This window comes from Zootoca vivipara, chromosome 4, assembly GCF_963506605.1.
Source record: "Zootoca vivipara chromosome 4, rZooViv1.1, whole genome shotgun sequence".
Taxonomy (NCBI): domain Eukaryota; kingdom Metazoa; phylum Chordata; class Lepidosauria; order Squamata; family Lacertidae; genus Zootoca; species Zootoca vivipara.
In genome coordinates this window covers 97241043-97268190 of record NC_083279.1, presented here as the reverse complement: position 1 = coordinate 97268190, position 27148 = coordinate 97241043, and the positions used below count along the sequence as shown (strand labels likewise).

Sequence of the window (27148 nt, the reverse complement as noted above, 5' to 3'; positions counted from 1 at the left end):
CCAGAGGTACCACTGTATTGCCTTCATCAACATTTGCAGTCACCATTACTGACTGAGGAATGAAAAACCTCTTATTCTTCTGCACCTAGATATTGTCATTCTTGAAAATAATTTAAAAAAATATACACCCATGGGTGCTCAAACAGGACTCTTGACACCTAGGTTTCCCTGAAGGCTTGGATAAAAAGGAAGAAAGGGGCGTACGGTTTCATTTTATTCTGCGCTCAGGAGCTAAAGACTGTGGGCCACTGAAACTGGGGAGAGGGCATACCTGGAATCCCACCAGGCAGGTTGGAGGAAGGAAGGGCCAGACCAGCAGTCTTTGGAATCAGTCCCTGATGTATAAAACCTGTTCTTACGATTAACAAAGATCTGCAGTTTCTGTGTCTGCAGAGGAAGTTGGTGCAATGTCACTTTCTGTTTCAGGCTGGAAGTGGCGCCGCTGCTGCTGCTGCTGCTGCTGCCGGAAGAATCCCTAACCGAAGGCCGGCCCGTCACAACCCGAGCCTGACGCCAGACGAGCTCCCGGAAAAGGAAATGAGAAGGATCGCTCGGATATTTTCAGCCCAGTTCTCCAAAAAGCAGTAGTGGGACGAGGGGGCAGGGAGGCCCATCAGCGATGGCTCAAAGGCTGCAAAGCTTCCAAGAAAGGTGGAGGCTTCGGCTTGCTGTAAACCTCTGGCTCGTTTGGGCTGCCGTAGCAAGCATGCATCCTAAGGAGCCCCGGGAGAAAAATGATTCTTGAGGAACTGTGCCTGGCGTGAAAGCGGGAGACACGTCTGTTACTGTATACCAGAGATGCAGCCTGCCCTCTTCCTGAGCCCCGTACGAGGCCTGTCCATTCCTCCTAGAAGAACACATGGCATTAGTCAAATAAGCCAAGGAATTAGGTTACAGGTAACGGCAACGGCAGTTCCCTGCCTACCTTCTGGATCCGAGCTATGCCAAGAGCTAAAGTTCCATTCTCACTCCTTCCTGTGTTCAGCTCCTTCTCCTAGCCTGTGTTCTTACCCCAGGAGCTGTTTGCAGCAGTGCTGCTCCCCCCCCCCATACCAAGTAATGTGAGAGGCCCTGCACCATTCTGGAGATTTGCCGTGGGTGTCCTTCCTATCCTTGCACCAGACGCCCAGTTTCCCAGAGGGCAGCGCTGGCGTGGGGGAGGAGCTACGGTAAGGTCTGGGGCTGGTCAGACTTCCACCCTGGCAGCCCGAGAGGTAGCAGCTACTGTGCCACCCTTGTAGGCCTGGGATTCGTGTGGCATCTCACCTGCTTGGAGGCCACGGAATTTGCTTCGTTGTTTTCCAAACAGGACAGAAACGCCTTTCCGAGCAGAAGCAGACAGCACTTGAGAGTCTAGCGTGAGCAATGGAAGTTGCCATGTTGCGTTTCTTACCTTCGCAGTCCTTTAGAACACAGCCTGGGGTTATGGGTCTCATGTATATCTGGGTACATTTGACAGCATGCAAAAGGGCAATGCAAAGGACCCTGGGCTCAGACCAGAACCTTGCTGGAGCTGCGCTCTCCTGTTGAGTGTCATGAAACGCTCTGTGAACATGGGAGACTTGCCCAGCATAGGCCCTGCATTTGCAAACTTTGCTCAATACACCCAAAGCAGGTTGTGCACATTGTCCACCAGCATCAGAACTGTGTATATTCAAATAAAATTGTTGCACTTTTTTGTTAAAATACAGGCAATATTGGGGATACAAATCTCTTCACATATTTACATATATATATATATTTTAAGTCAGTTTTTTTTAAAAAGTATCTGCCCTAAATGGAAATCATGCTAATTTATTTGTAAAGAGTTTTTTAAAGACTTGCGAGTCTCTCTGTCTTTTTTTTTAACAATAAAACGGCATTTATATTTTTGTGACCTCAAGTGTGTTTCATCAATAAGCGATGTTTTGTGCAATAGTTCTTCATATAATGCTGGTACCGAAACCACCTAGGAAGCGCTGCAGATGTTGGAGTGAGCGGAAGGTAGATCGTTATCTGCTTAGTAGATAACTTAAGTCAGGAGTGGGAAACCTCAGGCCTGGGGGCCGAATCCAGTCCTCCAGATCTCTGCACCTGGCCCTTGAAACTCTTTCCAGGCCACACACCCCTCACTGGTCATACTTCACAACCCAGGTGTTTTTGCCTCGCTGGAAATATATCATTGAACTCTGATAATGCCTCTCACTCGCCTGAATGGGGGACAGAGAAGAGGGGTGTAGAAAATAGCCTGGCGTATAATGCTAAAATTTACAATCATTACCCACTTTTGCTTCTGGTCCGGCCGGAAGGTGTCCCTTAGAAGGTGGTCCAAAAGAGAATGTGGCCCCCAGGCTCAAAAGCTCTCTTTTCCCCTCCCCGCATTCAAGGTTATTTTCAGTCGGTCATCAAATATTTCCGACTCCCAATTCATAGAATCGTAGAGTTGGAAGGGACCACGAAGGGTCATCTCGTCCAGCCCTGCAACGCAGGAATATTTTGCCCAACATGCAGCTCGGACCCATGACTCTAGAACTGAGAGTCTTGTGCTCTGCCAACTGAGCAGCAAAAAAATGATTCTTCCCCTTCCCTTCTTCCAAACATAATGCGTAAACTAAATAAGCAGGGAAAGGGGGCTGTCGGCTCAGTTCCATTGAGGTGCTCAGAACATATCCCTGGGCTCAACATTCTGTTGGTTCCCTGTTCCATCGGAGCTTTTCATCTGGTGTGCTGAAGTTACCCTAGATGGACTACATAAGAAGAGCCGTTGCTGGATCAGGCCAATGGCCCTATCCATTCCAGAGTCCTGTTCTCAGAGCGGCCAGTCAGGTGCCTGTAGCAGAATCTGAGCTCAAGAGCATCTCTCCCCTGCCGTGGCTTGCAGCAAGGGGTATTTGGACTGTGGCCTGTTCATCTAGCAAGCTAATCCCTTTGTTAAATATTTTGACCTTGCCGGACTGAAAAGATAGATAGCTCCGTTATGATCCTTACACTCACCCAACAAGTTTTAATTTTCCACACTGCTGGACACACACACACCTGGGTGTGAGTATTTTGCTATATTTTTTAATGAGGGTGAAAGAGGAGAGTGCAAAATATGGTCTCAAGCTCATGGTCAAAATAGCTTATCTGTTCCTTTTCTCGGGAACAGTGTTGCAAGCGTGTTCCTTGGATCATGGCCCTGCCGTCAAAAGGCAGGAAGGGGCTGATCTGAGGCTCGGCTTGCCAGCCAGCTAGATTTCTGGGACATCCAGTTCAAGAGAAGGGGGCATGGCTTGTTGTGGAACTCCGTGATATTTGATAGCTTCACAGCAAACCGGCCTTGTGTCGGATGAGGCAGCAAATTCAAATTGCTCCATTGTTTGAGCTCAAAGAGGAGGGGAGGGGAGTGAGAATGCAGGCACTTAATGTGATGTTGGATTAATGGAGAAGGTCTAATAAGGATGGGCAAAGGGGCACAGCTACAGTGCCAAATATTACAGCTGCAGTTCTGAAGGGCTGGAGGTTTGCGGAGGGCAGAGAGGGAAGGATCCATCAGTATCTCTGACAAGGGGCACATTCACACAAAATGTTGCACTTTAGTCGTTTAGTCGTGTCCGACCCCATGGACCAGAGCACGCCAGGCACTCCTGTCTTCCACTGCCTCCCACAGTTTGGTCAAACTCATGTTCGTAGCTTCGAGAACACAGTCCAACCATCTCGTCCTCTGTCGTCCCCTTCTCCTAGTGCCCTCCATCTTTCCTAACATCAGGGTCTTTTCCAGGGAGTCTTCTCTTCTCATGAGGTGGCCAAAGTATTGGAGCCTCAGCTTCAGGATCTATCCTTCCAGTGAGCACTCAGGGCTGATTTCCTTCAGAATGGATAGGTTTGATCTTCTTGCAGTCCATGGGACTCTCAAGAGTCTCCTCCAGCACCATAATTCAAAAGCATCAATTCTTCGGCAATCAGCCTTCTTTATGGTCCAGCTCTCACTTCCATACATCACTACTGGGAAAACCATAGCTTTAACTATACGGACCTTTGTCAGCAAATTGGTGCCTCTGCTTTTTAAGATGTTGTCTAGGTTTGTCATTACTTTTCTCCCAAGAAGCAGGCGTCTTTTAATTTCGTGACTGCTGTCACCATCTGCAGTGATCAAGGAGCCCAAGAAAGTAAAATCTCTCACTGCCTCCATTTCTTCCCCTTCTATTTGCCAGGAGGTGATGGGACCAGTGGCTATGATCTTGGTTTTTTTGATGTTGAGCTTTTATACATTTATTTTATACATTTTCCGATTTACATTTCACTCTTTTAAGATATCACAATTTTAAAATAAATATAAAAGGGTCAATGCAGCTATCCTTACAAGTCCTATTACAACCCTGCTAGTGTTGTTAATTTCTTGCAATGGTCTTTCAAATATGGTATATATTTACTTTGCAGTCTTTTTCGAATGCTTGATCATGCTAGTTTTGTATTCTGCCTGTCAGCTTCGCTAGTTTTGCAAAGTCCATCATCTTCATCTGCCACTCTTCTTTCGTTGGTACTTCCTGTTGCTTCCATTTTTGGGCTAAAATAATTCTTGTTGCAGTTGTTGCATACATAAACCGTTTTTTGTTTTTGTTTTTAATCTCCCTTTGGTATCTCTTCCCCCACCATACCCAATATGAAAGCTTCTGGTGTTTTAGCAAAATGATATATAATGATATATAACTCATTATATATCAGTTACAGGTAGGTAGCCGTGTTGGTCTGAGTCGAAGCAAAATAAAAAGATTCCTTCAGTAGCACCTTAAAGACCAACTATGTTTTTATTTTGGTATGAGCTTTCGTGATCAGTGTATCTGAAGAAGTGTGCATGCACACGAAAGCTCATGCCAAAATAAAAACTTAGTTGGTCTTTAAGGTGCTACTGAAGGAATTTTTTTATTTCATTATATATCATTTCCAGTAAGCTTTTACCTCTTTGCGGATCCGCCACCTGTGATAAAAACTTCCTTCATTATCCTTACATTTCCGACACTCTTCTTGTCCTACACATTTTAGCAAGTTTGGTTGGTGTTAGATACCCAAAATTGCAGCAGATTTGATCCTCGTGAGGTTGCAACCAGAGGCGGTGTAAGGGCCAGCATAACAGATCCCGGTAAATCCCCAGGGCTGTTCCACCTCCAAGCTCTGCTGTCTGTCAGAACTGAACAATGTCCCTGAACTAGCCAGGGACCCCTGAACGTTAGGTCCAGTCGCAGACGACTCTGGGGTCGTGGCGCTCATCTCGTTTTACTGTCCGAGGGAGCCGGCGTACAGCTTCCGGGTCATGTGGCCAGCATGACAAAGCCGCTTCTGGCAAACCAGAGCAGCACACAGAAACGCTGTTTACCTTCCCACTGGAGCGGTACCTGTTTATCTACTTGCGCGTTGACGTGCTTTCGAACTGCTAGGTTGGCAGGAGCTGGGACCGAGCAACGGGAGCTCACCCCGTCGCGGGGATTCAAACTGCCAACCTTCTGATCGGCAAGCCCTAGGCTCTGTGGTTTAGACCACAGCGCCACCCGCGTCCCTATGAACTAGCCATAGAATCATAGAGTTGGAAGAGACCACAAGGGCCATCCAGTCCAACCCCCTGCCGAGCAGGAACCACCATCAAAGCATTCTTGACATATGCCAGTCAAGCCTCTGCCATAAGACGTCTCAATCAGTGGCCTGCAAGCAATTTGCCCTAATTGCTAAAGAAGCTGCAGCATGTGACACCCGCCCCCCCCCCAAAAAAACACCACGTGGCACACATGAACTATTTGGTGCAAAGGGCACATCATCTCAGTTGCTCCCTGAGTCGTTCAGGTGGTTTGTCGCCGTCAGCTCAGTGCTCATTTCCCTCGCTCATTTCACCGAAGCCACTTCTCTAAATAGCAGAAGAACAGGTGGTCAGCCCTGGGCCCTGGTGAAATTCCAGGTCCTCTCGATGTTTGTCATTATCTATTTTTAATGCACCGATATCCAGACCAGACCACCAGGTCCTCAGTTTACAAGGAAACGGGGTGGGATAGGGACGTAAACTTCGGAGTCGTCAGCGAAGTTACGTAGGAGAGCTGGCCTCCCTCTGCTAAGCTTTTAACAAGTTCCCCAAGTCAAGTGAGGACATGAGATCAACGCAGGGAGGGTCGGTTGCTGCTGCTAATCTCCTCGTAAACTTTGTGCAAGCAAATCAGGAAGATTCCTCCCAAAAAAACTTGTTTATTTGGAAGAGCTTGCTAGTGTAGACTTTTGGAACTGCAGAGCAGCAAGGGCCCCATCCAGTGCCCCCTTGCAGTGCAGGGGTCACAGCTATCTGTAAAATGGGAACGACGGGGTCCTACCTCGCAAGGCTGTTGTAAGGGCTCTAAATCACTTTTTAAGCTTAAAAGCGGGGTTGTAAGCAGTAATGGGGTCCTACTCTCTCCGCAGATACATTTGCAAGCCAGGCTCCTGTGTTGGGGGCTTTTGGGGGGGGGAGGGTATACTTTTTAGTAATTTTTTTCTGTTTTACATTTTAGAATATTCATTTAAACAACCTTAAAATATCAACGGCTTCCCTCCCTCCTTCTCTTTCCATGGTTCATTTTGCATACCATAAAATCCCCGCATATTTTACATCAACTAAACCGTTCAGTTTTCCATTATTACATCCGTCAAAACTTATTTACACCAAGCATAGCCAAACTCGGCCCTCCAGATGTTTTGGGACTACAACTCCCATCATCCCTGACCACTGGTCCTGTTAGCTAGGGACGATGGGAGTTGTAGTCCCAAAACATCTGGAGGGCCGAGTTTGGGGATGCCTGGTTTACCCTGTTGAATTTATCTTAATGCTACCATCGTTTCCCCCCATATATTCAATAAACATTTTCCAATCTTCTTGAGATGTATTTTCTTCTTGTTCTCTTATTCTATATGTTAAGTCTGCAAGCTGCGCCTATTCCTTCAGTTTAAGTTGCCATTCTTCTTTGGTTGTGACCTCGCTCGTTTTCCATTTTTGGGAAACCTTTTTTGACATCTGGGAATTTCCCTCTGAATTAGCCCCAACAAAAAGGACTCTGTTTCTTTTGGGGGGGGGAGAGTACTTTTAAACTTTTTTTCCCATTCATGAAGAATTATTTCCCAATACTCTTTTTTTTACCCTTTTACAAGTCCACCACATATGATAGAACAGGCACCCCCAAACTTTGGCCCTCCAGATGTTTTGGACTACAATTTCCATCATCCCTAACCACTGGTCCTCTTAGCTAGGGATCATGGGAGTTGTAGGCCAAAACATCTCAACCTCATTGCATCTCTAATGGGACATGGTTTTTGTACCGCACCCCCCACAAATACCATTTGTGAAAGGCACAAATACAGGATGGGTGACACCTGGCTTGAGAGCAGTACATGTGAAAAGGATCTAGGAGTCTTGGTAGACCACAAACTTGACATGAGTCAGCAGTGTGATGCAGCAGCTAAAAAAGCCAATGCAATTCTGGGCTGCATCAATAGGAGTATAGCATCTAGATCAAGGGAAGTAATAGTACCACTGTATTCTGCTCTGGTCAGACCTCACCTGGAGTACTGTGTCCAGTTCTGGGCACCACAGTTCAAGAAGGATACTGACAAGCTGGAACGTGTCCAGAAAAGGGCAACAAAAATGGTCAAAGGCCTGGAAACGATGCCTTATGAGGAACGGCTTAGGGAGCTGGGTATGTTTAGCCCGGAGAAGAGAAGGTTAAGGGGTGATATGATAGCCATGTTCAAATATATAAAAGGATGTCATATGGAGGAGGGAGAAAGATTGTTTTCTGCTGCTCCAGAGAAGCGGACATGGAGCAATGGATTCAAACTTCAAGAAAGAAGATTCCACCTAAACATTAGGAAGAACTTCCTGACAGTAAGAGCTGTTTGGCAGTGGAATTTGCTGCCAAGGAGTGTGGTGGAGGTCTTTGGAGGTCTTTAAGCAGAGGCTTGACAGGCATATGTCAAGAATGCTTTGATGGTGTTTCCTGCTCGGCAGGGGGTTGGACTGGATGGCCCTTGTGGTCTCTTCCAACTCTATGATTCTATGATTCTATGATTCTACTCACAGTGGGTACCCCACCACCCCCACCACCAGGGATATTACCAAACAGAAGTAGCCCATTTCTATTTTAATTCGCATGAGGACACGGCGACTGGGCATGTGCTTATCTTGAACTGACTGACCCCAAGGAGACCCGATCTCTGTTTTCACCCGTCCGCTCCCAGCCGAAATGCCAACCGCGGCAATCCTTATAAAAGGAAAGTCTCGATGAGAAGATGCCAAACAGAGTTGCTTTGTGGCGGCGGACGCTTGAGCTGAATGGAACTTTTGCTGCGATTCCTAGGCTGTGGATCCAACCCCCTGATTTAGTAATACTTTTCTCTGCAAAATTCACATCACCACCTTTCGGCAGGAACGCCTACGGATCAAACCGCAAGGGATTCAAGCAGAAAACATCTTGGGCCAAGTAAGGTGTTGTTGTTGTTGTTGTTGTTTTTTTCTGGTTTTCTTTGCTTGCATGGAGTTGGTTGGCCGGATTCATGGCTTTTTGTTTAGCCGGAACTCGGTTTCGGCACCTCTCAGGTGGGCGCTGTTGCCATTCTAAGAGAGCAAAGGAGGCGTTCGTAGCGAGTTCCAAAACCTCTTTTTCTAGAAAAATAGCACTGGTTGGATTGAAAGGTCTTCTTTGCGAGAAGCAAAGTTACAGGGAGCCAGGCAGAGGGCCTTCTCAGTGGTGGCGTCCGCCCTGCGGAACGCCCTCCCATCAGATGTCAAAGAAATAAACAACTATTTGACTTTTAGAAAACATCTGAAGGCCGCCCTGTTTGGGAAAGTTTTTAATCACTGATGTTTTAATGTATTTTTAATCTCTTGTTGGGAGCTGCCCAGAATGGCTGGGGAAACCCAGCTAGATGGGCAGGGTATAAGTAATAAATTGTTGTTGTTGTTAGTTCTAGCACTTGAGCAGATGCCTTTGCCAACCTGGCGTCCTACAGATGTTTTGGAAGACAACCTCCCATCAGCCGCAGGCAGCTGTGCTGGGAGGCACCAGGCTGGCAAAAGTTGTGCTGGAGAATGAGAAGGGCCTTATTACGCATGCACTCGCCTTGTGGGTGATTTCAGACTCTGGACTCATAGAATCATAGAGTTGGAAGAGACCACAAGGGCCATCCAGTCCAACCCCCTGCCAAGCAGGAAACACCATCAAAGCATTCTTGACATATGCCTGTCAAGCCTCTGCTTAAAGACCTGCAAAGAAGGAGACTCCACCACACTCCTTGGCAGCAAATTCCACTGCCGAACAGCTCTTACTGTCAGGAAGTTCTTTCTAATGTTTAGGTGGAATCTTCTTTCTTGTAGCTTGAATCCATTGCTCCGTGTCCATTGCTTCTCTGGAGAAAACAACCTTTCTCCCTCCTCTATATGACATCCTTTTATATATTTGAACATGGCTATCATATCACCCCTTAACCTTCTCTTCTCCAGGCTAAACATACCCAGCTCCCTAAGCCGTTCCTCATAAGACTCATTTAGCAACAAACTATCTTTTAAGTCGTTTTAATGGGACTTTCAATGGGACTTGGCTGACATTGCAGGGGGTTGGACTAGATGTCTCCATCCTTCCATACTTCCACCTCTACACTTCCACGATTCTGATTGTCACTGGATCAGGGCCGTAGCGGACAGTTTTCTGAATAACAGGACAGTTTTTCAGGACAGTTTTCTGAATAACAGAGCATCTTTGAATTGTTCCGTGGCATCCTCCATAGCGGGACTGAGGTCACAGGATTCAGAGATCCTCTTCTTCAGAGCCGGAAGGAAAGGTAGTGGATTCACACCCCGCCTTTCCCCCTGAGGGCAGCTCATAGATAAAAACAAAAACTGCTGAAAACAGAGAGAAAAACAATAATTGAAAATCAATTAAACACCGATAGAATTAAAACAATACACATATATAAAATCTTTTAAAGCCATACCAATAAAAGCAGCATGGCACCAGCCATCTCAAAGGAGTCAGTTCCCTCCCCAAAAATGTCCTTCTTCAAGCAGCGAATGGTTAAACTGTGGAACTCCCTGCCACAGGAGGCAGTGATGGCCACCAACTTAAAAGAGGATTGGACAAATTCATGGAGGAGGAGGAGGAGAGGGCTATCGATGGCTACAAGCCCTGATGGCTTGGCTCTGCCTCCAAAGTTTGAGGCAGCGGTGCTGGAAATCACAGGAGGGGAGAGCTGCTCTTGTGCTCAGATCCTGCTTACAAGCTTCCCAGCTTCCCACTGTTAGACTAGGCTGCTGGGCTAGAGGGATCGTTGGTTTGATCCAGCAGGCCCTTCATATGTTCAAGAATTACATTCTCCTCCAAGTTCCAATGCGGTTGGAAATTCACAGCAGCCTTTAAGGAGCCACAACGCTTTAGAAAGGCACAGGGAAGTTAAGATGTCTTTAAGTCTGTCATAATTCGCTTTTTTGCAAAATGTGCTAAGCGGCTATGAAGTGGGAGCGTTGGAGAAGCAAATGTTTGGGCAGGGCCAGCTTCACTCAACTAACATTGTTAATTCCCCTAAAACGACGCCCAACTCTTGCTGCCGTCTGCAACATCCAATTTGTTTCTCTCCGAAATTCTCTTAGCACTCAGAACTGGCAAAATATTTCATTTCCCAGTCCTGGCAAGCGGTGTTAATTCTCTGTTACGTTCCAGGAATCTTCATGCAAATAGTTGCTGGCTTAAATTACTGGCCCTCAAGCTCAGGCTAGTTTCAGTAGTTTCCCATCACCCTACAAGTTCCACCCTGCCCAGAGAATACATGATTTGGCATGTGAGAAGCACATTTTGTCATAACAATTCTTCCCATCCTCCTTGTTCCCCTTCTTCCTTTCTCCAACAATAAAATAACACATTGTGATAAGACAATGATAATAATCATAATTTTATTACTTATACCCCGCCCATCTGGCTGGGTTTCCTCAGCCACTCTGGGCGGCTCCCAAAAGAATATTAAAAACACGATAAAACATCAAACATTAAAAAAATTCCCTAAACAGGGCTCCCTTCAGATGTCTCCTAAAAGCCAGATAGTTGTTTATTTCCTTGGCACCTGATGGGAGGGCATTCCACAGGGCGGGCGCCACCACCGAGAAGGCCCTCTGCCTGGTTCCCTGTAACTTGGCTTCTCGCAATGAGGGAACCGCCAGAAGGCCCTCGGAGCTGGACCTCAGTGTCCAGGCTGAATGATGGGGGTGGAGACGTTCCTTCAGGTATACAGTGGTACCTCTACTTACGAATTTAATGCGTTCTGAACGCACATTCGTAAGTTGAAAAAAATTGTAAGTCGAATCCCATAGGAATGCATTGGGAGAAAAAAATTCGTAAGTCGAAGCAACCCTATCTAAAAATTCGTAAGTAGGAAAAATCCTATCTAAACCACATCCAAGATGGCGGATGGAACTCCATTCATAAGTAGAAACATTCGTAAGTAGGGTTATTTGTAAGTAGAGGTACCACTGTACTGGTATATTGGGCAATTGACCTAGTCCTGTGGAACACGCTGCCACTAGAGATTCAGCAGGCACCTCCTGTGCCAACTTTAAAACGCCTGCAGGAAACTTTTCTATTCTGCCAGGCCTATGCAGGCAAGTAAGAGTATACACCCCACAGTGGTCTACTGGTGTCTGTTTTGGTTTTGATTTTATGTTGTTGTTATCAGGTCTATCAACAGACCAGATAGATAACTGTGGAACTTGCTGCCACAAGAAGCAGTGATGACCAAAAGCCTAGAGACAAATTCATGGCTCTCATGGCTCTCAATGGCTACTAGTCGCAGTAGCTCTGCTCTGTCCTCACAGCTGGAAGTAGCAATGCTTCTGGATCCCAGTTGCTGGAAAACACAGGAGGGGAGAAGACTCTTGTGTTCGAAGCTCACTTGTGGGTTCCCCATTGTGGCGTCTGGTTGGCAGGATGCTTGTCTAGACTGGCCATTTTCCAGATCCAGAAGTCACTTCTTAGGCTCTCAATATGTGTCGACTGTTATCCATTCAGTGATGATGATGATGTTTGTTTGTTTGTTTGTTTGTTTGTTTGTACATACCGCGCCCATCCGGCTGGGCTTCCCCAGCCATTCTGGGCGGCTCCCAACAGAACATTAAAAACACGATAAAACATCAAAAATTAAAAACTTCTCTAAACAGGGCTGCCTTCAGATGTCTTCTAAAAGTCAGACAGTTGTTGATTTCCTTGACATCTGATGGGAAGGCGTTCCACAGGGCGGGGGCCACCACCGAGAAGGCCCCCTGCCTGGTTCCCTGTAACCTCACTTCTTGCAGGGAGGGAACTGCCAGAAGGCCCTTGGAGCTGGACCTCAGTGTCCGGGCTGAACGATGGGGGTGGAGATGCTCCTTCAGGTATCCTGGGCCGTTTAGGGCAGGCATAGGCAAACTCGGCCCTCCAGATGTTTTGGGACTACAACTCCCATCATCCCTGACCACTGGCCCTGTTAGCTAGGGATGATGGGAGTTGCAGTCCCAAAACATCTGGAGGGCTGAGTTTGCCTATGCCTGGTTTAGGGCTTTCAAGGTCAGCACCAACACCTTGCATTGGACAGGACAGCGAGAAAGGACAGGATTTATGAAGATTTATTTCCCCTCCCCAGGCTCATCTATATTGCCAGGGACGGCAAAGCCTCCTTCTCGGTGTTCGCAGACATTTTCCAGGGCTGAAACGCCTCCGTCCACAGCGGCACAATGGTCGGCCTGAAGCCCACGGACATCCCCCCCTCAGCAACCGTCAAGTTTCTCAGTGCTGGGACGGCCGCCTGCATTGCTGACCTTTTCACCTTCCCCTTGGACACGGCAAAAGTCAGGCTACAGGTGAGAACCGCTAGGTTAGAGTGTTGAACTGGGACCAGGGAGCCCAGGGTTCAAATCCTCCACTCAGCCATAATGAAGCTCGCTGGGTGACCTTGGGAGCCAGTCAATGCCTCTCCGCCCAACCTCGCAGGGTAGTTGTTGTTGGGATTAAATGAGGAGAAGGGGAACTATGTGTGCCAGCTTGACCTCCTTTGGGGGGGGGGGAGGTGGAATATGAGTAAAAGCAAAAAGCACTCCCAGCTGCTTAAAGTGGTATGAATGCAGACTTTTTAAAAAAATTATTTACAGTATACTTTTCAGATACCGGTATATACATTTAACTGATTTTACAACCATTTGGACATTTTAGGACGTGACTTTCTTCCCCCTCTTTCTGCAGTTCCTCAAATATATTTTTTAATATTTGCATATCCAAATTAACTTAATTTGCTCATTTATTCTTCTACTTTAAATATGAAACTGCAGGTTATTACAATAATCCTGCGAGGTTTTTTTATCTGTTTACAATTTATCTGTAAATATTCAATAAACCATTTCCATTCTTCTATAAAAAGTTTGTTATCTTATCCTTCCGGTAAGTTTCGCCATCTCTGCATATTCCATGTGTTTTTGTATCCGTTCTTCCTTTGCTGGGACTTCTGCTTCTTTCCACTTTGGGGCAAGTAGCATTCTTGCTATACATGAATAAATTTCTATACAATTTAAGTAGTTCTGTCCCTATAATTCCCAAAAGAAGAGCTTCTAGGTTTTTTTGTTTTGTTTTTTACAAAAGTTATTTTTTGAACATCCTTTTCAATTCATTATATATCATTTCCCAGTAAGCTTTAACCTTACTACAAGACAACCATATATTATAAAAGAACCTTCTTTCTCTTTACATTTCCAACACTTGTTTGATTGAGATTTATACATTTTTGCCAGTTTACTCAGTGTTAGATACCAACGATAATTTTCATATAATTTTCTCTTAGACCATGTTGGTGTTGTTGTTTAGTCGTTTAGTCGTGTCCGACTCTTTGTGACCCCATGGACCAGAGCACGCCAGGCACTCCTGTCTTCCACTGCCTCCCGCAGTTTGGTCAGACTCATGTTGGTAGCTTCGAGAACACTGTCCAACCATCTCGTCCTCTGTCGTCCCCTTCTCCTTGTGCCCTCCATCTTTCCCAACATCAGGGTCTTTTATCATGTTGGACGCCTTCCGACCTGAGGGGCTCATCTTCCAGCGTCATAACTTTTATATGCCTGTTGTCTTTGTCCATGGAGTTTTCTTGGCAGGGATACTGGAGTGGCTTGCCAGTTCCTTCTCCAGGTGGATCACGTTTAGTCAAAACTCTCCACTATGACCTGTCCATCTTGGGTGGCCCTGCACGGCATAGCTCATAGCTTCTCTGAGTTATTCAAGCCCCTTCGCCATGACAAGACAAGTGATCCATGAAGGAGCTCTTAGACCAGGGGTCAGCAACCCTTTTCAGCCGTGGGCTGGTCCACCGTCTCACAAATGCCCCACAAATAACCCAGAGATGCATTTTAAATGAAAGGATACACGCTGATTCCCAGACCGTCCGTGGGCCGGATTGAGAAGGCGATTGGGCCGCATCCGGCCTACGGGTCTTAGGTTGCCTACACCTGTCTTAGAATCATAGAGTTGGAAGAGACCACAAGGGCCGTCCAGTCCAAACCCCTGCTATGCTGTAAATTTTATATCCATATTCCACAATCGTTCCCATGCTTCCAATGTCTATATTCCTATGTCCATCGCTCTGCCCGGACACTGAAGTCCAGTGCCGAGGGCCTTCTGGCAGTTCCCTCACTGCGAGAAACAAAGCTACAGGGAACCAGGCAGAGGGCCTTCTCGGTAGTGGCACCCGCCCTGTGGAACGCCCTCCCACCAGATGTCAAAAAGAAAAACAACTACCCGACTTTTAGAGGACATCTGAAGGCAGCCCTGTTTTGGGAAGCTTTTAAGCTTTAAGAAATTACTGAGTTTTACTATTTCTGTTGGAAGCCGCCCAGAGTGGCTGGGGAAACCCAGCCAGATGGGCGGGGTACAAATAATAAATTGTTATTATTATATTACAGTGGAACCTCGGTTTATGAACACCTCGGTTTATGAATTTTCAGTTTATGAACGCCACGGACCCATCTGGAACAGATTAATTCACTTTCCATTACTTTTAATGGGAAAGTTCGCTTCAGTTTATGAACGCTTCAGTTTATGAACAGACTTCCGGAACCAATTACACCCATGCTTCAGTTTATGAACGCTTCAGTTTAAGTACTCCGTGGACCCGTCTGGAACGGATTAATCCACTTTCCATTACTTTCAATGGGAAAGTTCGCTTCAGTTTATGAACGGTTACTCCGCGGACCCGTCTGGAACGGATTAATCCACTTTCCATTACTTTCAATGGGAAAGTTCGCTTCAGTTTATGAACGCTTCAGTTTATGAACAGACTTCCGGAACCAATTGTGTTCATAAACCGAGGTACCACTGTACGACCGATATCTACTGCCCAGTGTATCACTGAGGATTTTACTTGCTCAGTGTAGACTCAATCTGTTACAAAACGGAGCTGTGCCGGGTGATGAGTGGTCGATATCTCGTCAACTTCTCCTTTCAGATCCAAGGCGAAGGCAAGGCTTCCAGGGCAATGAAGAACGTCAAGTACAAAGGGGCGTTGGGCACCATCACTACCATGGTGAGGACCGAGGGGCCGAAGAGTCTCTACAACGGCTTGGTGGCCGGCCTCCAACGCCAGATGAGCTTTGCATCCATCCGGATTGGCCTGTACGACTCGGTGAAGCAGTTCTACACCCCCAAGGGGTCAGAAAGTAAGTTCCCCGCTGCCTCCAGAGGCCCCGAGCTCTGGCAGGTGTGTCTCCTTCGGAAACACGGCAGGCTTCCAAGCTATCATGAACTATCCCATTGGCAGAACATCGGCCTGTCATCCTACGCTACACTATCAAACCTATATAGGTGCTGGCCTTTAAAGCCCTAAACGGCCTCGGTCCAGTATACCTGAAGGAGCGTCTCCACCTCCATCGTTCTGCCTGGACACTGAGGTCCAGCGCTGAGGGTCTTCTGGCGGTTCCCTCGCTGCGAGAAGCCAAGTTGCAGGGAACCAGGCAGAGGGCCTTCTCGGTGGTGGCGCCTGCCCTGTGGAACGCCCTCCCAACAGATGTCAAAAAGGAAAACAACTACCAGACTTTTAGAAGACATCTGAAGGCAGCCCTGTTCAGGGAGGCTTTTAATGTTTAATAGATTATTGTGTTTTATTCTTCTGTTGGAAGCCGCCCAGAGTGGCTGGGGAGACCCGGCCAGATGGGCGGGGTATAAATAATATGTTGTTGTTGTTGTTGTTGTTGTTGTTGTTGTTGTTGTTGTTGTTGTTGTTACGTAAACACAACTAACAATAACACCCACAACGTAACTGGCTGTGTTTAACTATATGAATTCATTATACATCGTATAAACACACCTCTTTTCACATTATCAAATTAAGTAGAAGCAATTAAAAAGACCAACATTTTGAACAGGAAATACTAATAGATCAGTTCTTATATACGTAATGTCCCAATAGAAGCTTTTTTTTGCGTTACACATACGTCTTTACGAATGCAAGTGTCAGACGCGACAACTTTAAGAAGCCGTACTTGCAGAAAATGAACTTTTTCTTTGTAATGTTCAACATATGCCTTTGCAAAGTATAGTTGTTGTACGCAGTTGCTGTATGCAGGTATCAGATGAAAGATACGAAAGGTCTTAACATACGCCTTTGCAAAATATAGTTGCTGTATGCAGGTATCAGACAAAAGAACTTAAGATTCCCGGAATAATACCTTGTTTCACCCTTCTGGGCTTCGTCAGCCATGCATACTCTAAATAATACAGATAAACACAAAATATGATATGTAGATACACAAAATATGGTATGTAGATCCAATGTTCAATATGCGTGTTATATGTTTTGTTTCCTAATTTGTTTTTTTAAAAAACCTACATTATTATGTTTATCTGTATTATTTAGAGTATGCACAGCTGACGAAGCCTGACAGAGCCAGTGTAGTGTGCTGTTTTTAAACTTTCGGACTAGGGCCTGGGTTCAAATCCCCACTCGGCCATGAAACTCACTGTGTGACCTTGGGTACCAGTCACAGCCTCTCAGCCTGACCTACCTAGTAGGGTTGTTGTCGTGGAGATAAGCAGGGGACGCTGCCTTGATCCTGTTGGAGTAAAAAAGGTGGGATGGGAGGTAGAATAAACGAGGGTAACAAATAAATAGAATAAATGTGGCAGTCATCATCATCGGGGAAATGAAATAAACTGTCTTGTGAACGTGGCCCAAATTGTATAACTGGGGGAAGAGATAGAACAAGGACATCAACCCATTATAATGACAAAAACACCCTCTGTCTCTCTGTCTGCCTCACTCTCTCTCTCTCTTTTTAAAATTGTTTTTATTTGGTTTTACATATTTAAAATTATAATCAAACCACAACATACCCACAGTTTAAAGATTCCTCCAAATCTCTGGACGTCCCCCAATTCCCCCCCGTGGGTTCTGTGGATAAACCTTTTCTACTGCATTTTTTTTCGATAACTCCCGCCCCCCCCAAAATTTTTTACTCCCTTATACCATATTTCTCATTCCATTACAAGTGTTGTTATAGTCCTGCTAATGTTTTCAGCTGCTTGCAATGGTCTTTAAGGTAAATTACGTATTTTCCCTCCATTCCCTATTAAATAATAATAATAATAATAATAATAATAATAATAATAATTTATTATTTGTACCCCGCCCATCTGGCTGGGTTTCCCAAGCCACTCTGGGCAGCTTCCAACAAAGATTTAAAACACATTAACATGTCACACATTAAAAACTTCCCTGAACAGGGCTGCCTTCAGATGTCTTCTAAATGTCAGGTACTTATTTATCGCTTTGACATCTGATGGGAGGGCGTTCCACAGGGCGGGTGCCACTACCGAGAAGGCCCTCTGCCTCGTTCTCTGTAGTTTTGCTTCTCGCAACAAGGGAACCGCCAGAAGGCCCTCGGCACTGGATCTCAGTGTCCGGGCAGAACGATGGGGGTGGAGACGCTCCTTCAGGTATACTGGACCGAGGCCGTTTAGGGCTTTCAAGGTCAGCACCAACACTTTGAATTGTGCTTGGAAATGTACTGGGAGCCAATGTAGGTCTTTTAGGACCAGTGTTATGTGGTCTCGGCGGCTGCTCCCAGTCACCAGTCTAGCTACTGCATTCTGGATTAGTTGTGGTTTCCGGGTCCCCTTCAAAGGCAGCCCCACGTAGAGCGCATTGCAGTAGTCCAAGCGGGAGATAACCAGAGCATGCGCTACTCTGGCGAGACAAAACCTATTAAAGTTTTGGTCTTCCTGGTTCCTGAACTTTCCAGCCAGTTTTGCCATTTTGGGATAGTCCACCAACTTGATTTGCCCTTCTTCTCTGGTAGGGACTTTATCTTCCACCTCTTTCCCTCTCCCAGGTGCCAGCATCCCCACCCGGTTACTTGCCGGTTGCACCACCGGAGCCATGGCTGTCACCTGTGCCCAGCCCACGGATGTGGTTAAGGTCCGCTTCCAAGCCCACATCAGGCTGGTTGGTGGACCGAAGAAGTACAATGGGACTGTGGACGCTTACAAGACTATCGCCCGTGAAGAAGGGGTCCGAGGACTCTGGAAAGGTGTGTTGTCTTCCACCATTAATTCCCCTTCTGTATGATTTTTTTTATTATGGTTGTCCTATTTATTTATTTTATTTCCTACCTGCGTCCCACCCTAAGGTCCCAGGGTGCGGGTGTCAGATGCTGCAATATGAAAATGCAAAATTATAATCGGCTCAAGCGATTTTAAAATCGGAGCCTACCGTAAAAATCTCTCATAAGTGCAGGTGGGTTCCTATGAGGCATGACACAGCGATAACAGCAAGAACCGTATCTGAAGAAGTGTGCATGCACACGAAAGCTCATACCAAAATATAAACTTAGTTGGTCTTTAAGGTGCTACTGAAGGAATTTTCTTATTTTGCTTCGACTCAGACCAAAAAGGCTACCTACCTGTAGCAAGAACCTTTATTGAACTACTGTACATTACTGGGAAATGGGGGCAAAGCAACTGCTTATATACATTCCTGAAAGCCTGGGCCACTCCATAGCTGCTTGTGGTTGTATGTTTTGTTTTTGTTTAAATGTGTTTAATTGGAAAATTTAATAAATTGTCTTTTAAAAAAAAAGAATTTGACCCAGAAACAAATTGGCAGCAGTTTAAGACAGAAGTTGTGCAACCCCTTCTTTTCTGTGAACCGACCCGAGACCTCCGGGTATAGGGCAGTATATAAACTCAATTGGTCATCATCATCATCACCATCATCTCTAAATGGAACCCTAGCCAATAACCTGGCCACGGCATTTTGGACCAGTTGAAGTTCCCAAACTGTCTTCAAGGCCAGCCCCATGTAGAACACATTGCAGTAGTCCAGTCTGGAGGTTACCAAAGGAGGGGGAGCAATGGCCAAGTCTTCTCGGTCCAAGAGGGACACAAGCTGGTGAAGCAGTCAGAGCTGGAAACGGGTACTGCTAGCCACCGAGACCTCCTGGCCAGCTCCTGGAATCCAGCCAGGAGATCACAAAGTCCACAGTCTCTACCCCCGCCCCCTAACCCTTTGCTTCCGCCCACTATAGGGACTCTGCCAAACATCATCCGAAACTCCATCGTGAACTGTGGGGAGATGGTGACCTACGACCTCGTCAAGGAAACGCTCCTGAGATATCACCTGATGACAGGTAGGGAGGCCTCCTCTTCCCAGATGCTCCAGCAACCTACCTTGCGGTCTTAAAGATTATGAGTCTCCAGCCAATGAAGGAGGCAGGATTCAAAATGGCGGCTCAGTCTCTCCTCCTTTCCCCCCTGAAATATTTGTATTGGTTTTTACAGAGACAACTTTATCTCAACAACATTTATATACTCATTTCGCGAGATTCTCTGAATCTCATGACTCCCCCCCCTCCCTTTCAGGGATCCTTCTATTATTATTATTATTATTATTATTATTATTATTATACATATCAATACTGTACATTCTCCACAATTCCCATTTATCTAGCTTAACAATAAACTGGTTTACAAGTGCTTCTTAGAGTCCAGCTAACGTTTTGATTTGCTTCCAATAATCTCTTAGGTATGGTATAAAATTTCCCCCGTTCTTTCTTAAAGTCCTTATCTTCTTGGTTCCTAAGTCTCGCAGTTAATTTTGCCATTTTGGCATATAGCCCAGCCGTTTGGCAGCTCATTCTCTTAGCTGCTCCGCGGTACAAGCTGTCAGTAATCCAATAGCTTAATGAAACCTCCATATCCAAGACCAGTCTATCACTGAATCCCAAGTGCAAGGCACAAGCAACAGGGGCTGGCCATCACTCTCAGGCACGTTTTGAGCTTCCCAGCATTTGCTTGGCAGGCAACTGGTGGAAAAGAGGACTTGCTGCGTCACACTAAAGGAGCACCTAAGTCAGAGGAGGGGAACCTGTTCCCAACCCACCAGATGTTGCCGGCCTAAAGCTCTCATCTTTATCTCTGACCGTTAGCCATGCTGGCTGGGTTCGAGTCCCACGTTGGGCGAAAGATAGCATTGCAGGGGATTGGATTAGATGACCCCCAGGCTCCCGTCCAACCCTATGATTCTGATGATGATAATAATAATAATAATAATAATAATAATAATAATAATAATAATAATAATGTATTTATACCCCGCCCATCTGCCTGGGTTTCCCCAGCCACTCTGGGCGGCTTCCAACAGAACATTAAAATACAATAATCTATTAAACATTAAAAGCTTCCCTAAACAGGGCTGCCTTCAGCTGTCTTCTAAAAGTCTGATAGTTGTTTTTCTCTTTGACCTCTGGTGGGAGAGCGTTCCACAGGGCAGGCGCCACCACTGAGAAGGCCTTCTGCCTGGTTCCCTGCAACTTCACTTCTCGCAACAAGGGAACAGCCAGAAGGCCCTCGGCAACATCAGTGTCCGGGCAAAACGATGGGGGTGGAGACCAGGGCCATCTTAAGCATATCTGGCGCCGTGGTGCGAAGATCCCTCCGGCGCCCGCCCCCCCGTTCCACAGCGCAGCTGTCTGGCGGGCGCAGCATGGGTGCCACGGGCGCTGCACCGCAGCACCCCCCTGGCAGCCCAGCGCCCTGGCGCATTGCGCCACCCAGCCTCACCTTAGGGCCGGCCCTGGTGGAGACGCTCCTTCAGGTATACTGGACCGAGGCTTTCAAGGTCAGCACCAACACCAATACAAATAAATTAGCATTTGCAATTTCTGTTTCTCACATTTGCCCATACAGTGGTACCTCGGTTTATGAACACAATTGGTTCCGGAAGTCTGTTCATAAACTGAAGCCTTCATAAACTGAAGCGAACTTTCCCATTGAAAGTAATGGAAAGTGGATTAATCTGTTCCAGACGGTCCGCGGAGTACTTAAACTGAAGCGTTCATAAACTGAAGCGAACTTTCCCATTGAAAGTAATGGAAAGTGGATTAATCCGTTCCAGACAGGTCTGCGGAGTACTCAACCTGAAGCGTACTTAACCCAAAGCATGGGTGTAATTGGTTCCAGAAGTCTTTTCATAAACTGAAGTGAACTTTCCCATTAAAAGTAATGGAAAGTGAATTAATCCGTTCCAGATGGGTCCGCGGCGTTCATAAACCGAAAATTCATAAACCAAGGTGTTCATAAACCGAGGTTCCACTGTACATCTGACCCTCTTTTATGATGTGTGGCAAATTAGACTGAGAGAAAGAGAGAAAAGCTTGGGGTTACCCAGTGTGTGTCACAGCTGCGGGGTGGGATTTGAACCCAAGTCTCCCAGTGTACTTCATCAGACACTATAACCACTGCACCAAACTACCTCACAAGCCTAGATCTTTCAACCAGCCTTTGGCCTTGGCAGCCAACCCTCAAAACGTAGCTTCTGGAGCGGCTTTCTAAGGGAAGGAGGCTCCCAGCTTTTGAGCTGTCCCAAATCTGAACCACCTTGTGTCCGTTCCCTGCCGCCAACAGACAATTTCCCGTGCCATTTTGTTGCTGCCTTCGGAGCCGGATTCTGCGCCACCATCGTGGCATCTCCCGTGGATGTGGTCAAAACGAGATACATGAACTCCATCCCAGGACAGTACAAGAACGCTCTGAACTGTATGTTCACCATGGTGGTGAAAGAGGGACCCACAGCTTTTTATAAAGGGTAAGCAATAACACCCTAAACACCCCCTTCTGCTCTTATTAATTAAATTTATATACCGCCCTATACTCAAAGATCCCAGAGCAGTTCACTACCAGCCAGAGGGCCTTCTCGGTGGTGGCTCCCTCCCTGTGGAACGCCTTCCCATCCAATGTCAAGGAAATAAACAACTATCTGACTTTTAGAAGACATCTGAAGGCAGCCCTGTTTAGGGAAATTTTTTAATGTCTTCAATAATCTGTTGGGAGTCGCCCAGAGTAGCAGCAGAAACCCAGCCAATGAGCGGGGTATAAATAATACAAATTATTGTTATTATTACTATTATTATTATTGCCATCATCTATGCTTTTTTGGTATCAGATTCCTTATCTTAAACGCATTTTTATGCCACCTTTTAAATTGGCCTCAAAGCAGTGTACAGTTTTTTTAAAAAAAAATTAAAATAAAATCACAAAGTTTCAAAATGCAGCAATTAACTAAAAAGACTATTATTATTATTATTATTATTATTATTATTATTATTATTATTATGCCCATCTGACTGGGTTGCCCCAGCCACTCTGGGTGGCTCCCAACATAAAATACTAAAAACACAATAGGGCATCACACACGAAAAACTTCCCTATGCAGGGCTGCCGTCAGACACCTACTGAAGGTTGTATAATTGTTTATCTGTCTGGCATCTGACGGGTGGGTGTCCCACAGGGCGGGCGCCACCACCGAGAAGGCCCTCTGCCTGGCTCCCTGTAACCTCCCTTCCTGCAGTAGGGGAACCGCCAGAAGGCCCTCGGAGCTGGACCTCAGTGTCTGGGCTGAACAATGGGGGTGGAAACGCTCCTTCAGGTATACTGGGCCGAGGACGTTTAGGGCTTTAAAGGTCAGCACCAACACTTTGAATTGCGCTTGGAAATGTACTGGGAGCCAATGTAGATCTTTCAAGACCGATGTTACGTGATCTTGGCGGCCGCTCCCAGTCACCAATCTAGCTGCCGCATTCTGGATTAGTTGCAGTTTCCAGGTCACCTTCAAAGGTAGCCCCACATAGCCAGAAGCTTGCAGGGCTGGATTTGGCCCCCAGGCCTAGGGTTCCTGACCCCTGGCCTAGGAGCTTCTTCCTATTGTTGGCTTATCTTCTGAGTTACGCCAATAAAACTCTGAGACAAGGAGTTAGGAGTCCATTTTTTATTATTGCAAAGCAATAGGTTACAGTCGAATCTTTTCGCAAAACGGCAACCCCGCCCAAAGTGGGGCAGGGGAATTGATAACAGTCCAAACAAAGGATTTCAATTTAACCAATCACAGTTCTCATTACCTTGTTTTAGTTTAATACACATGTGCAATAAGCATTACTAACTAAACTTTGATTCTCACCATGATCTGTTAAATTGTGTTAGTATGTGTGTCGGGAACCTGTGCTACGTGCAGGTATTTGCACTATGTATCAACTTATGTTCTAGCTCAGGCATCCCCAAACTTCGGCCCTCCAGATGTTTTGGACTACAATTCCCATCTTCCCCGACCACTGGTCCTGTTAGCTAGGGATCATGGGAGTTGTAGGCCAAAACATCTGGAGGGCCACAGTTTGGGGATGCCTGTTCTAGCTTATGAGCTGTATCTTTGTGATTTGTGTATTAGCTGTGCGGCATCTTGGTAAATCATCAGTTTCTTAAAGCAACAGGTTACCATAACTCTTCTATTATAAGCATATTCCGAGATTTATTGGGATTTACATTATCACCTTAATTGTGGCCCTTTGGACCACTGCCACACTATGTCTTTCAAGGGAGGAGGGCAGCTCATGGCTAACTGGGTGCCCTTGTCCTTCTCAGTTTCATACCCTCCTTCCTGCGACTGGGATCCTGGAACGTGGTGATGTTTGTGTCCTTTGAGCAGCTGAAAAGACTGATGGTTCTGGCCAAGGTGACCTGGGAATCCCCTTTCTGAAACCAGAAGCCGTCTCCGGGAAGGAGAAGGTGGATCGCGCCAAGGACTCCCCAAGAAGAGAACACGGGAGAGGAAAACAGGAGAGAGACAGCTTTGGGCCGGGGAGCTTCTAGGAAACGCTCTTGTCACAGTAGCAAGGCGCAAATGGCAATTGTTTTAATTGCTTTGGAATGGGCTCGTGTGGCTCACTGACGCATAATATTCAGGCTGAGAAAAGGAGGCTTTAAAAAGGACAAATGTGCCCGTGAATTCTGGATGCTGCCACCCCAGAAAAGGATTGCCGTGAGATTCTGATGCTTCCTGTCCAGGAGGTTTATCCAGATTTGAACTGAGTGTTTCATGGCCTGGTCCAAAGGTTCTGACTGACAGGTAAATATGCAATGGGGAATATTAATAGCATTGTATTGTTTTAGGGAGAAGGACCTAATTACACAAGGAAAAATGTGATGAGTTTAATCTTACTGCAAAGAGACATAGGTAAAGGTAAAGGGACCCCTGACCGTTAGGGCCAATGGCGGACGACTCTGGGGTTGCAGCGCTCATCTCGCATTATTGGCTGAGGGAGCCAGCGTACAGCTTCTGGGTCAGAGCAACAGGATGACTAAGCCGCTTCTGGCGAACCAGAGCAGCACACGGAAACGCCGTTTACCTTCCCGCCAGAGTGGTACCTATTTATCTACTTGCACTTTGACGTGCTTTTGAACTGCTTGGTTGGCAGGAGCTGGGACCAAACAATGGAGCTCACCCCGTCGCGGGGATTTGAACCGCCGACCTTCTGATCGGCAAGCCCTAGGCTCTGTGGTTCAACCCACAGCGCCACCCGCATCCCATGCCCCTTAGTCTTTAAGGCAGTACAAAACACCTTGTTTTTGCACTCGTAATGACACTGAAGAGGGAAGACCCGCAGGCAAAAATGAGGATGGAAAGAAGACTTTCCTCTCCTAAAGGAAAATGTGGCTAAAGGAGTTTTAGTTCCGGGTGATGGCTAGGAAAAAGTGGACCAACAAAACTACAGTGGCTATAGATTGCAGGAAACAGGGGGCGCAACACCATCCGAGTCTACCAGCAAACGCTTCTGATAATGCAACATTTTACCGGTATTCTGCAGCCTGAAGCAGGTTGGACATGAACAGACAAGGGCAGGGAGGAAGCTGTGTCTGGGGTGGGAACATGAAAGGGATATCTGTGCTTGGAGACTGCTGCAGAGCCTCCTCCCCAGAACTAACTTAAATTTCCTCCTCCTTTGCCTAGAGATGGCTTCTGCGCCTGCCCTACTGAACCAAAGGGAAATCTGCTGGCAGATGGTGTGGGAATGTTCAGGAATGTGGATGAGGAGATATTGTTTAATATATCCTATCCCCGCTTGCGCTAGCAAGCACAAAACTTTAGCAGAGTAAAAACATTCCCCTTTTGCAAAATACACAGCAGAAGAACGTTTGCGCAGGCTTGATTTAAGCCACTAAAATAAAGTGTATTTTCCTGGTATTTCCCCTTTTTCCCTCTTAAAAGAAAAGACACAACACAATGCTCTTAAAAGTATAAAAGATGTTTACTTACAAGCATCTCGAGGTACAGCACACTCAAGAGGTAGACTTGCTTAGTTAAAAGGTAATATATACATTGTGAAGTTCACTTATAAGAAGTGAGACTCCATCTCATCTCTCTCTCTAGGCTGGAGGCCTTGAGGGAGAGACTCACTAAGATGTGTGTAGTCCAAGAGGTCTGGTCCAAGAGAGAGAAAATGGCTGTTTCCTTCAGGATTTATCTGCCACTTCCTCAACTCATTTGCATGTGAAGGAAGAGGAAACTACGTTTAGTCATATCCTCCTCCTCAGTCCTCCAAGTGGACTATCTAGGGATTGTTGTGACTTGACTGCACTTAACCCTTTGCATCCCACAAACCCCTTCTCAGGCAATTCACAACATACACAAAAACATACATAAACAACTTTAATCAACCACCCAAGAGTCCCAGCTTGCCACGAAGATCCTGGAACTTCTCTTTTGGCAGGGGCTTTGTTAGGACATCTGCAGTCATCTGGTCAGTGTTGCAGTAACACATTTCAACAAGTCCATCCTCGATCACCTGGCGTATGTAGTGGTACCTGACCCCAATGTGTTTGGTGCGTGCAAGGAACTTTTCACTTTGTGTCAGCTTCATACTGCTCTGATTGTCCTCCATCAAGCTGACAGGTCCCTTCCTTGGCACGCCAAAGTCCTTCAGGAGTTGATCCAGCCAGGCGATCTCTCTGCAAGCTTCCGAAGCCGCAATGTATTGGGATTCTGAGGACGATAAAACTATACATTTCTGTTTATAACTTCCCCATGCAATAGCTCCGTCCCCATACATAAAAACATAACCACTGGTGGACTTATAATCCTTATTATCCCCAGCCCAATCCGCGTCAGTATACCCAAGCAGTTTAGGGTCTCTGACGGCTGGCAGTTTTAATTTACAGTCCATGGTTCCCTTTAGATAACGAACAACCCTCTTAACACCAGCCCAATCATGCTCAGTGGGACAACTTACTTTCCTACTTAGGATCCCCACTGCACTTGCCAGGTCAGGTCTGCATGTGGTAACCAAATACAAAAGTTTGCCGATCGCTGACCTGTATTGCGTGTTGTTTGGCAGCAACTTCGAACCTTGTTGATTCTTCAAGAAGTCTGTGGCCATCGGTGTCGCAACTGGGTGTGCGTCCTGCATCTGCATGCTTTCAATCAGTTCAGTTATCTTTTGCCTTTGGCTGAGTAAGAACGATCCATCCTCTTCTCTCTCAACTTGAATTCCCAAGTAGTATTTCACTTTTCCAAGTTCCTTGACCTCTACTTCCCTGTTGAGGTGTTTGACTATGTCTTTATAGTCCTTCTCATTTGACGTAGAAATTAAAAGGTCGTCAACAAAGGCTAAAATGTACGAAAACTGTCCATCCCTTTGTTTGGTGTACAAGCACTTATCAGCAGTCCCTTGCTTGTACCCAAGCTGCACCAGCATCTCATGAAGTTTCTGGTTCCAAGCCCTCGCTGCTTGCTTCAAACCATAAAGTCCCTTCTGCAGCTTGCACACTAGATGTGCCTCATTTGGTTTAATGAAACCTTTGGGCTGCTT

The 27148-nt window shown here is 46.3% G+C and overlaps 2 protein-coding genes across 6 annotated transcripts in view; both read left to right on the top strand.

The window, feature by feature from the left end:
- C2CD3 (C2 domain containing 3 centriole elongation regulator) overlaps nt 1–2845 on the top strand; it is a 60768-nt gene extending 57923 nt beyond the window's left edge. For all 3 annotated transcript variants that reach the window (XM_060274029.1, XM_035115747.2, XM_060274028.1), the window contains one exon: nt 427–2845. In XM_060274029.1, coding sequence (XP_060130012.1) covers nt 427–588 — 162 coding nt within the window. In that variant the 3' untranslated portion in view covers nt 589–2845. The remainder of the gene's footprint in view (nt 1–426) is intronic.
- A 5406-nt stretch (nt 2846–8251) lies between these two features.
- On the top strand, nt 8252–25345 carry UCP3 (uncoupling protein 3). 3 transcript variants are annotated; one of them, XR_009557524.1, is made up of 8 exons: nt 8253–8447; nt 12628–12844; nt 15466–15676; nt 18347–18544; nt 19541–19642; nt 21918–22098; nt 23925–24408; nt 25291–25345. XR_009557524.1 is itself a non-coding variant. In XM_060274052.1 (7 exons), the coding sequence occupies exons 2-7, from the start codon at nt 12719–12721 to the stop codon at nt 24037–24039; spliced, it is 933 nt and encodes a 310-aa protein (XP_060130035.1). In that variant the 5' UTR covers nt 8253–8447; nt 12628–12718; the 3' UTR covers nt 24040–25284. The 3 variants fall into 3 exon arrangements, 1 of the variants encoding a protein (XP_060130035.1); XR_009557525.1 differs by lacking the exon at nt 21918–22098 and having other exon boundaries at nt 8252–8447; XM_060274052.1 differs by lacking the exon at nt 25291–25345 and having other exon boundaries at nt 23925–25284.
- The last annotated feature ends 1803 nt before the right edge of the window (nt 25346–27148 follow it).